Raw genomic sequence first — 11,641 nt, forward strand, 5'->3', positions numbered from 1 at the left:
GAAACAGAGCCTTTTGCCAGTCTAGAAGCAGCCATGGTTCAGCCCACTCCATCCCCAGGTGCAGAACAGTTGAAATCAGAGCAAACACTTGCAAACACCTCCACGCTTTGCAATCACTGCGCAAGCAACGGCACGGACAGCCCAAGCTGCAATTCACCCACCGAGCAGCCCTGGAAGAGGGGTAGGAAGCTACCTTTGCTCTTATCTTCAAGAGGGGAAAGCTGATGTGAAACTTAGCAAGGCCACAATGTAAAAACCAAGAGTTCTTGGGTTGTGGCCAAGCCTTGAAAACAGCGGAGCAGAGGCTCCCAGCACTGGAGCTCTCCCATCCCGCTCAGGACCAGGGCAACTACACCCAGCCCCATCCTCTCCTCAAGCACCTCCCCTCCCGTTCACCATCACGTAACATCCCCAGGGCAATTGCTCACACAGAAAAGCAACGTAAGTATATTAAAAGATGTAAACGTACATTAAATAGTGTAGCGGCTAGAATCAAAGGAGGGGAAAAAAAAAAAATCAGGCCCCAGCACATGAGCAGCGCAGCTCTGCAGAGCCCCCTTCTAGTCATCACCGCACCCCATACCACAGTTTTAGAAATCAGGCTTTGGCCCCTATTGCCTAATTAGCAGAACAGTGCAAAGCTTCAGAACAGGCGTATCTTCTTCCTCCTTAAGTGGCCACTGAATAAATACTATATCCCCAATTCACAGCCCCTTTTTACATTGCTGACATTACCAGTCCTTCGCGTACCCACACGCTGTTACTTAAATTGCTTGCATGTTTTCATTACTTGCCCTCTGCGCTGTGTGTATTGAAACTCCTGCAAGAATGCTGAAGCGGTGTTTCAAAGCACTGGGGACTACTGGAGATGTGGCTGAAATTATTATGCAAGCTTAAGTGATTTTTCAAGTCCTAGTAGAGTTTGCTCCTCCTTACAGAGGATAGTTTCACTGTAGGACAAGCCATCCCCAAGACATGAGCATGGTCGTTGGGGAGCTGAGTGTAATCCAAGCTGCATCCCATCCATAAGCAAGGAGATAAACTCAAATAATGACACTGTGCCCATGTACAAGGGAAATATATACATAGGGCCAAACTCTCATGGCAAAAATCCAGAGGACAGTAGAACAATGGCAGCTGCATATCTGCCCCACCAGTTTAAGTGTTGTCCCCTGCTGCTGCAAAGTAGTTGGGTTTTTTGACTTTTTTTTTCCTGGAGTTTGTGTTGATTAAAGCAACAGGCAAACAGCCTAACTCTGGAGGAGCACACGTGACTGCAAGATCAAAACCACCAGAATCATTTAAATGTGACAATTACATTGTAACCACTACCACAGCTTTCAGCATTTCTGCAAGTATCTGCAGAAGCTACCTGCATGCTCCTCTCTCAGGAAAGCCCACAGATGGGCATTTCGAGTTGCAACTTGCTGCTTCCTCTGAACTCTATCTTCACAAAAAATCTCTGTAACCGCCATGAGACACACAGCAGCCATTAGAGCAGTCATGCTGCCAGTGCTTGAGCCCTTCTCCAACCAATTTCCAGCTTGCCTCCCGTACAGTGCCTTCCACCACCCCTTGATGCAAGATGCTCATCCTATAACCCAAGCGCTAAGAGCCAACTGCATGCAAAATCCTGTCTGGTACAGGATGCTCACCACCCCAGGGATGCTAGGTACAGGTCTCTAGGCATCAAACCCCTCAAGATCACAGCTCCATGGTCCTCCAAATCCCTTCTGGGGACTCCTCTCTGCCACATTGCCTCCAGCCCGCCCAGCCCCAGCTCAGCAGCTGCCATGCGGCAGCCGTTGGGTATTATGCTAATCGATTCACTGGTGCAGTGGGCCTCTCCCCATCTGCTCAGAGGATCCACCTGCTGTGTTTTCTCTATTTTTATTTTTTAAATGGTCAGATTAGGCCAGTGCTGCCCTAAGCGCTCCCAGCCTGAGAGCATAGCACAAGCCAGCTCGGACCTCACAGCACAAGCACGGGCTGGATGCAACCACACGTGGACCGTGATCCACCTCTTTCCAACTCCTTATCTTTCAGCAATTAAAGTCTCACCCTAAACATCACCACACTACCCCCCCCCCCCCCATTTCATTACGGCTAGCTTTATTTTAACCTTTTTGAATAGCCACAACAAAAAATGAACATGCCTTCCACAGCCATCTAACTGAGAAATACACAGAAATGAAAGGTCTGATTTCTAAGCATCCATGTTCTTCACAGTCCATGCGCAGTACGCAATGGTTAGCAAATCTTTTTCTCCCTGCTTGGCCATAGAGGGATTGCTTGCAACACCTTTGCTGTCTCTGAGCGGAGTCTCACACAACCACCGTTTCCCTTGAGACTGCTGCAAGTATTCAGGGGGGATAAGGAAATAGAAATAAGACACTGCTCAGTGCTAAGAATGCAGCCCACCCTTCTCAGTAGGTGGGAAAAATCTATTCCCGGTGTATTACTGGACCAAAACTCCACTGTGCTATTTTTGATGTGCAAGGAGTATGCCATTTACCAGGGTTCTAAGAAAAATTCCCCTTGATTTCTCCCCCACACAAGTTCAGCTTCCAAGCCAAGTATCCTCAGTGAGTAACGTTAACCTCCCTGGGCTCTGCCTCACATCAGTGGGAAATGTTGCTGCTTCAGAAAGCGATTTAGAGTTGTCAACAGACTTTTGGTAAAGGTCAGCCTGTGAAGGACACTGTCTCCTGAGAGGGCCACTGGCAAGTAGCCTCCTCCAGGCTTAAAGTAGCCCTTTGAGTACCCATCATGGGTATGAGGTACAGGAGAAGTGGGGACCTTCTGTACAGCAAGGGATCAAAGTTACATTGAACAGCGAGGCCAAGTCATCCCCTAAGCTCTACATTGGTGCAAGCCTATATCCCAGATCCATTTGTCCAGGTTTTAGAGATATTTGAGTCTTTCATCAGACATGGACTCCTGTCTGAACTCATCACAAAATCTACATGTTGCTTAAGAGGCGGAAGTGAAGTATTTGTATTGTGATAAAGCCTCAACCTGACCAAGGCTCCTTTGTCTGATTCCTAGGACAAAAAGCACTCCTACACCCAAAATAACATGAGTAGTCACAAGGTTTCATCCCCCCACCCACCCTCAGTGCTGCCTCAGAATTTAATTTATTCTAAAATCTAAGCATGGGCACATTACTGAAAATTAAACCAACAAGAAAACAAAAAGAGTTCTCCTGAAATCAGATCATATAAAGAAAATCTTTTCTTTATACCCTGTTCCCCTTCTTGACTGAATCACACACACACACCAAAAAGAAGAAAAATAATTTTTACCCTAGCTTAAGCTACCAAAGAATTCTCTCCAGAAGAATATTTCAAGAAAATGATAAGCATCTGGAAGAATGAGACTTATAATGGAAGTATTTTCTGAAGCATAACTATAGTGTTGCTAGCACAATGCTGTAATCAAGAATAATGGAGCCATTCGCTTGGTATACAGGAATGGATTCAATTGTTCTCTATGCACATACCTGTATTTTAAAAATGTAATTGAAAGCTTTAACTGCCAAAAGGCTCAAGCATTAGTGCTCAGACACAAAGCAGTTTAGAAGTGGGCTCCTTCATTTATCATTCATGTAAAGATGAATCTTAAATCTCAATTATGCACAAAAAGAGAAGAGGCTCGGCTGAACTTTTGATCCCTTCCGAACTAGTGCACCTGAAGGACAGCTCAAGATCACCTTTGCAGCTCTTGCAGCACCACAGGATGATACCAGCATGGTTTTGTCTCCTCTGTAGCCAAACAGGGTCTCATAAACTGCCTGAAGGTTGCGTCTCAGACACAAAGCACCCTCTCCCTCTGCCATCTGGTTCAAGGGGAAATACAGGAAAGCATAGGACTTACCTTCTTTTTGGAGCGTGCTCTGTCCTCCTCCTTCGCTGCTTTGCTATTTTTCCCAGCTCTGGAAAGCTTCTGCTCCCCAGACTGCTTGATGGTGATTTTGATCTCAGGAGGGCAAATATAGTTCTCCAAGTTCTTTGGGGGCTTCTTAGCTCTCTTGGTGGTCTGGATCTTCAGTTTTAAACTCCCCTCTGTGAAGTTAGCTTCCTTGATGGAAAACTCTTGCTCTTCCAGCCCATCTCCTGCCACCCATTTCTCGCTGTCTGCATTAGAAGTGGAATCCACATCTCTCCCATAACCCAGCTCATCCTCTTCTTCGGGCTCCATCCGCTTTCCGCTCACCAGGATCCCTTTCCCTGAGCCTGCCGTGGGCAGCATCGTTTCTCCTGCACAGCCAGAGGCAGGTGGAGGCTTTGCGGAAGCAACAGTGGCCAGCAGAAAATCCACCTCGCCTCCCTTTTGCCGGGAGCTGCCCAAAGTCTCCCTGGGCTCCATAGCAGTACCGCAATGCACTGGAGTTTTATCAGAGGGAAGGAGAGCGCAGGAGGGGAGGGGGAGAGAAAGGGCAGGTAGGATCCCAGGGAACGAATTGCAGCTGTCTGCCGAGTTCAACGTCCCAGTCACCCAGAGGCTGCAAGGAGCTCAGAAGAGATCAGATCTGCCACTGTCAAAAGAAAGGAGAAGAAAAAAGGAAGTTAGCACAAGCATATGTATTGAATGCAAGTGTGGAAATGACTGAAACACAGAACGGTTGGGCTTCCCCTGCAACATTTCAAGGGCATTCCCTGATGCAAAGCAGGAACCAGCATTTCTGAGGGCTGGGTCTGGTACCCTAGAGCAGCCAAGCTGAGGAACTATAGACACGTGCATCACTAAACTGATAAAAATGGATGATTAAGAACACCTCTTATTTCACAGTGTACCCTGTCATTGTTCTTTTTTTTTTTTTTTTTAAAAAAAGAAAAAAAATAGAGAGAGGCAGACACTTGCCTTGGGTTAAACAACAACCCAGTGATCAGAGCACAGAAAACACAGTGTTGCCCTACGAGTGAGGCAGGAGAGCTTCAAACTCCCTATCTCCCCACTTTGCAGGCAAGAGAAACGCACTCAGCTGCCGGCTGTTGCATGGGGCACTCTGCTTCGGATGAATTATTCAACACTCTCCAGGCCAGGCACACGCTGTCTGGAGCCTGAGATGTTCCCTGGGATGCTGCACATTGTAGGAGGCTCCACCTGGGTCCCTTTCAGGGCACATCAGGGACCTAAGTACTGAGACTGATGGAGGAAAGATAAATTCAATAAGTCAATATTTTCCTCGTGCCCTTGTGTACCACTGCTCTGTAGCAAAGGCTTGGGCCAACTGAGGCAGGAACTGTGCTCTCACCCTTTCCAACGTGAGCTTTCTTTGAAGCACCACAGATCAAATCCCTCTGGCTGAGAGCACTCAGCTTATAGAGTCTTGGCAAAAGTTACTGGGAGACACTGGGAATATTCAGCTGAGACAAAAGATGTGCCACCCAATGGCATAAAGAGACTAAACCAAATACCAAGCATTTCGTTCGGAGAAAAAAAAAAATTACACTGGGAGCATTCTTGAAGGTGTGGAAGGTTTTTTTGTACTCTGTCCCTAAAACCCCCTAAGTAATCCCCTACCTCTCTACCCACCATGGCAAGCCACTTTAGGCTAAAAGTTAGCAGAAGGATATCTCAGAGTGAAATTTGCTGCTACTTCACTACCCTGAAACAGCTCCCTGGTGGGTCAGAAGAATATCCCTTCTAACACAGGGAAAAGGAAACAAGAAGGCACTGCCAGGAGTCAGTGCTGGGGGCACAGACCTACTCTCACAGCAGCAGCTCCCTACTAGATAAGCTCTGCTACACTGCCAAACCCCACCCCTTAACCAACTGCAGGCAAGATCTGAGAACAACCAGGGATTTCCCAGGCCATTTTTAGTAGCAATAAACTGTAAAGGAGAAATAAAGAACTTGCTACCTATCACCAAATCATAACATATGCTTAAGATGCACATCTGGCAACAGGGAAGAGGCTCATTTCCCAGAGCTGCTGTCACTCTGGCCTCATTTAAGGTGATCTTGAAGAACTAACAGAGCCACAGTCTCTCACATGCCTGCCCTGACTCACCCTGTGGTCAGCAATTCTCTCACTTTTACCACCAATGAAAGGATGATAATGCCTACCTTGTTCAGACCCATTGTAGGGTGGGTTAGTTAATGCCCCTACACAGTTCTGAACCTAAGTGTTTACCACGTGGTACTCGCTAATTACTAACACAATTAATACATTAAAGCCACCCAGTTGCAAGGAGCTGCTCCACCTAATTGACCGACCTTGCACCTTGCCTCTCCTTTGTGCCTATGGAAGTGACAGGAGTCAGGGTTACCTTCCTCTTCCAACTGGTCCAATCAAAAAAAAAGGCCGTCCTATTTATGTGCCAGTTCACATTGCTAATCTCCTTGGAGATGGACACAACGTACACACGCTCCTGTGCTGCAACACAAACACAAGGTGGTAAAAGCTCAGCTGTGCAGAATTCCAGGGAGTTACTGCTCTGGTATGCACAAATGTACAACGGACACTCTGTGCTGACCTCTGCCTACAGGCTTTTAACCTCTCTCGATGCTGGTAAAAAAGAGCAGGCTTCTCGCAGGTAGCATCTGCCTCAGCAGGATGCGGCCACCACACCCTCAGCCACCAAGGGTGTAGAGAAAGGACCACGGGCTATGACATAAAGAACAAATCCTCTTGGGACCTTATGTCAAATGGGACATGAGATAAAGCTCCTGACTCTGTGCCCAAAACACCCTTCCCAGCTCAGTGTTTTACGGAGGCCTCATCCAAAGCCAGGCTCCTGCCCCAAGGGGTCTCAGCACCTCAGGGTCAGTAGAAACCAGCAACATCTGAATAAAGGCACCACATTACACCAGCGTCAGATAGGTTCACACTAAAGCCAGCTTTAAAATCCTGCTTTAAAATACTGGCCTCCTGTCATGCCAAGAGCCAGCAAATGATGATGTCACCAGACCCACAGGTAGCAACAAAGAACCCTGCACTCAAACACTACACTGAATTAACCGGGTCATTGTTTTAGGTATCTCCTTACTCTCCTTCAGGGTTAATAGTTAAATGACTCAGGTGCAGGGACACTATACTCATCTTTCTTGTTTGGGCAGGCTACAAGCACTTTGACTAATTAGGCAATCTCACTTCAGGCTCCTGAAGAAGTAACCTCCTGGGCGAAGTCCTGACCTCCCCTTTCCTCAGCTTGGGGCACTCTGCAGCTCTGCAGTTGTTGTTGTTCAGCCCTGTGCTTTCAACTGCAGTAGCAATAGCTTTTTTCTAGCGCCTCCCCCCAAAGATATAGGGGTCTGAGCTTCAGAACTGGGGAAAATCAATCCCCAAACTGCCCCTGCTCAAGTCACTGGGAAAACCTCAGGTTCTGATTCAGCTGCAGTCTCCTGGACTTCTCCCTCTTCCTCAGGTCCTGTATCTCCCCAGCTCTGGGCTGGCCTACAAGCATAAGCACTAAGGGGGAGGCAACAAACACTTGTCCTCCAGCAGCATTTCTGCTTTAGCTAGCAAAGTACAGACCTGGAAACAAGAATGCTGATTTTTTTCAAGCTTCCTAGCTCTATTTTAAACACCTAAGAGATGGGGGCTGCCGAGGCTTTTAAATACCTACCCAAACTGCCCTCTCCCAGGCTCACAAGCATCAATTCCTGTTCAATAAGCAACTGCAGAGGTACTTCACCAACCAAATTAAGATCCCAGAGGAAAGCGTTACTACTAGCAAGCTTCCTGCAGTCAAGTTAAATTTGAGGAGGATAATTCACAGGTGAATGACAACAAATTTCACAGAAGTTGGCATTAGCTCTTAATTAGGGAGAAATTCATGCTTCCTTTGATAAGTACTGAGAAATAATCAAACGCCTGTGTGCTCAGCCTAGCTGCTCATATGTCTCTTATCGGCACCTCAAACATGCTCCTAGAGGCAAAGGCATGAAGGAGAAGACCTCCCTTAAGGTCATACTAGATGCCTGCCATTAAGGGCTCCAAATACACTCCTTTCTCCTGCCTCAGGCAACTGCTCACACTTGTAAGTATTCAGATATCACGGCCGTTAAGTGATTAAACTGAAAATTTGCTAAGGATAAAAACAAAAAGTGAGAGCCCACTGCCTTGCTGGAAGTTGGGGGGGGAGAAAGCCACCTGTTTGGGATTTTCCATGAAATGAAAGCAGGCATAATACTTGGCACAGCTTTTGCCTTGTGCCCAGTAACAATCGTGTTTGTAATAAGCAAACAGAGGTGCAGAGGCACCACTGCTTAGGCAAACACAAGCAAGCCAGGTTCAGCTGCCCAGCCTTTGTGCTGCTGCTCTGGTTGATTTGCTCAAACACGTGAGCACCAGCAGAGAGCTCAGAGCAATTTTAAAAGATGTTGCCCAGATCCCAGAGTACACTAATCTCAGGTATGACTGTAGCTACAGAGATTACTTTTGTTTTAGCTACAGAGTCCAAAATGCCTTGCGAAGAAAATGAAAAAAAAAAATCTATTGAACAGGTTCCATTCAAACAAGGGGAAACCGAGGCACAAGTCTGAGAGCATCATACCAAAAGTGAAGTGGAGCCCCACATCTGTCTTGTTGTCTTGGGCTCTCACATTCTGTCATGCAAAATACAGTTACAAAATCCCTAATCTAATATCAGAAATCCTGGAAGCCTCTTTATGCACCATCATTTTAAAACCATTCACCACAAAGCACTGGAGACTATACAGCAATATTTAATTATGACATATCACCTTTCACTCCAAAGACTCCTGGGTTGCTTCCTCGATTATATATGCCACTGCTGAAACGCAGCTGCCTCTGGGGCAGAGGTCAGCGGACAACCCACATTACACCCAAGGGAAAGTTTTGGTCAGAAACCTGCTTTTATGAGAAGTGTTAGTGAAACTTCAGAACCCATCATGGGAGATTAAAAAAAAAAAAAAAAAACAGCCTGGCATGCAGCAAGCTGTTCTGAACTCAGTTAACCTGCATTAGGAATACAAAAAGAGCCCCAACCTATTTCATCATTATTGCTTTGCAAAAAATCTACGAATTTCAAGCACAGTGCTGTGACCACACAGCTTATGGTGCAGGGTCTGCGCACTGCCAGATTACCCAGCAGCACAAATTTGATGCAGACCAGGCACAGGAGCGCGATCACACTTTTATCAAATGGACCGGAGTGCACAAGATGGAGGTTAAGGCTTCCTTTGTGCAAATTTAAAAGCAGACCCAGAGGATGGGGACAACTTGTGAGTCATAAAGCCAGCATGGTGCAGGCAGGTGACAGAGTCTGATGTGGTACAAAGCCTGCTGGGATAAAATTAAGCCACCGCAATTTATTTATTCATGTATTTATTTATTTATTTAGTTAGCAGATTTGAACCAGGCAAATGAGTTTATACAGGATCATTATCATGCACCAGCAGCGTGTTTAATCTGCTGCTCAGAGCCTTGGGGCTAGATTTATCGCATCTTTGAACCTCAGCCTTAGTTACTTCCTGCGCCCCTGATACTCTGCAAGAGCAACCCAGCTTTGGCAGGGAGCTGGAGAAATGACTGTGGCAGCTATTTTCCATCCACACTGTAGATCCCACAGAAAACACCCTCTCTCTTGCACCTGCCTCATGTCAGTCTGTACAGAAACAAGGCGGAAAGACTTCCCCTTCAAGAAGAAAAAAAAAAACAAACAATCTCTTATCAAAAAATTGGAGATGGTCTGGTGATGTTCAAATCCCAACCAAGCACAGCCCTGAGCATCCTGTCCTAGGTGACCCTGCGCTGAGCAGCACAGTAGACTGGACAATCTCCAAAGGTCTTTCCAACCTCAGCCATTCTGTGCTTCCATGATATATTTTTTGCCCTTCATCTCCAACACTGGGCAAATTGGACTCATTACTGCATAACAATTTTAAATACACTGCTAAAACTCCCATCTATATGATAAGCTATCCATCTATGGATATAGACATGCATAAAATGTATGTGGATATACACCAGATACTGTACGAGATTCTCAACTCATAGGGATAATTGTGTTCAGAATGACCATATGTGAAGGCCTGTAATCCACAGATTATCTACAAAGCCAACTAACTAACTAGGGCATGTGATTCATTAATGGGGCGAGTTGATGCAGAGGGGGTTACACAGAAGAAAGGTGACTGCTCTCCATGCAGTCCCCTGCTCTCCATAGCATCCGCTGCTTTTGTTCCAGTCCTTCCACCTCTGCCTCTGATTTCTCGTTGGTTATGTGAGGGTTATTTCTGAAAGGGTGCAAGCTATCTCAGGTGTGGTCTATCCACATGAAAATAAGGTGCAAAGATTAATGACAGCTACCAGAACAACAGCAGAAATATAATCTCCACTCATTTCCTTTGGATTGCCCTGAGTCTAAATGCTACCAGCCCTCTGCACCTCCACCAGCACGAACGAATAAAACTGACTGATGGTTCTGTTTCAGTGTGTCCAAACCCAGGAAAGGGAGCCAGGAAAAGCCACACTGGAGGGGAAAAGACAAGATAATCTGAAGATTTCTCACAGCCAGATGAGGCTGCAAGCATCTCTCCCCAAGATAGAGAAATAAATGAGAGCCCAAGCATATCCATAATTACGGAGGTATGTAAGTGTGCACATTACACATGTGTGTATCTGTCTTCTCAACATAGAGACATTAAGAGTAGATTATGGAATCATATTTGACTCCATAACTAGGTTTGAGAGTCCATAATTAGATCAGATAGTCACCTTTCTACGTAAGTAACTAACTATCGTGCCGCGCTGAAGGGAGGGCCAACTGAATGATTAAACAACTGACACAGCCATAAATCATGAGGCCCATAAAAGCAATACTGCCCAAGGTACAGCTGTGGCAACAGCCAGCGTAGCAAAGCACCCATCTGCGGTAGGAGGAGAGATGCCCATCATGTTGCTCAAGGACTTTTACAAGCTCCTGCCTAAGAACCGTGCCAAGGTTTTATAAATCTACTCACTCACAACCTAGAGCTACATCTGGGTGTGAGGGAAGGGAGTGTGGTCATCAGACCTGTAAACACCTCCTGCTGCTCACTACTGGTCTCTGAAGGACAAACCTCATCCCACTTGTGCCCTCTGAGGCCAACGCTGCTGCACAGCTGCTGTAAAGCTGGGCTCAATTCACTGGATTTACACCTCTGAATCAAGGGATAGTGATGTCAGAGAGCATGTCATTTTTACCCATCACCCTTGTTAAGATTAGGCCTCCGGGACACTAAAAAGTAGAATGAAATGCCAACTGCGCTCCAGCTCATTACAACACAAAGAGCCAAGCCAGGAGATTTGCCTACATGGGGTCAACACCAGGTTGCTGAGCCTCCAGACTACGCATCATCACTCTCGGCATGATGTATATCCCAAGGTAGCTCCCGAGATTAACCAGCAGAATATCCTGAGCACTCTGCTGGGTGCAGCAGTGTGTGCTGCTAAAAGGACAAAGCTTATTCCATTAACAAGAGCCATAAAACTTGTTGAGAAAAAGTGGCAACATGCACAAGAAGGGGACTTCAAGTGCTATCTCCATTCTACCCAGCTCTTGCCAAGTGCACCATCCTGGAGGCAGTGGAAGCCACTCCAAGCTACAAATTGAAAGTTTTATGGGTATTTAGGGAAAGGATATTAGCACAGAGACCAGCCACAGAAAGCAAAACCCTGTACAATTCC

General features: G+C 46.3%; 1 protein-coding gene across 1 annotated transcript in view; it reads right to left on the bottom strand.

Moving 5' to 3' along the window:
* Positions 1–11,073, bottom strand: part of LOC121062418 (SET-binding protein-like) — a 47,908-nt gene extending 36,835 nt beyond the window's left edge. The window contains exons 1-2 of the mRNA XM_040542408.1: positions 10,989–11,073; positions 3,877–4,537 (exon numbers count right to left, since the gene is read on the bottom strand). Of these exons, the coding sequence (XP_040398342.1) occupies positions 3,877–4,368 (492 nt within the window). The 5' untranslated portion in view covers positions 4,369–4,537; positions 10,989–11,073. The remainder of the gene's footprint in view (positions 1–3,876; positions 4,538–10,988) is intronic.
* Between the last annotated feature and the right edge of the window lie 568 nt (positions 11,074–11,641).

Source organism: Cygnus olor, chromosome W, assembly GCF_009769625.2.
Source record: "Cygnus olor isolate bCygOlo1 chromosome W, bCygOlo1.pri.v2, whole genome shotgun sequence".
NCBI lineage: Eukaryota > Metazoa > Chordata > Aves > Anseriformes > Anatidae > Cygnus > Cygnus olor.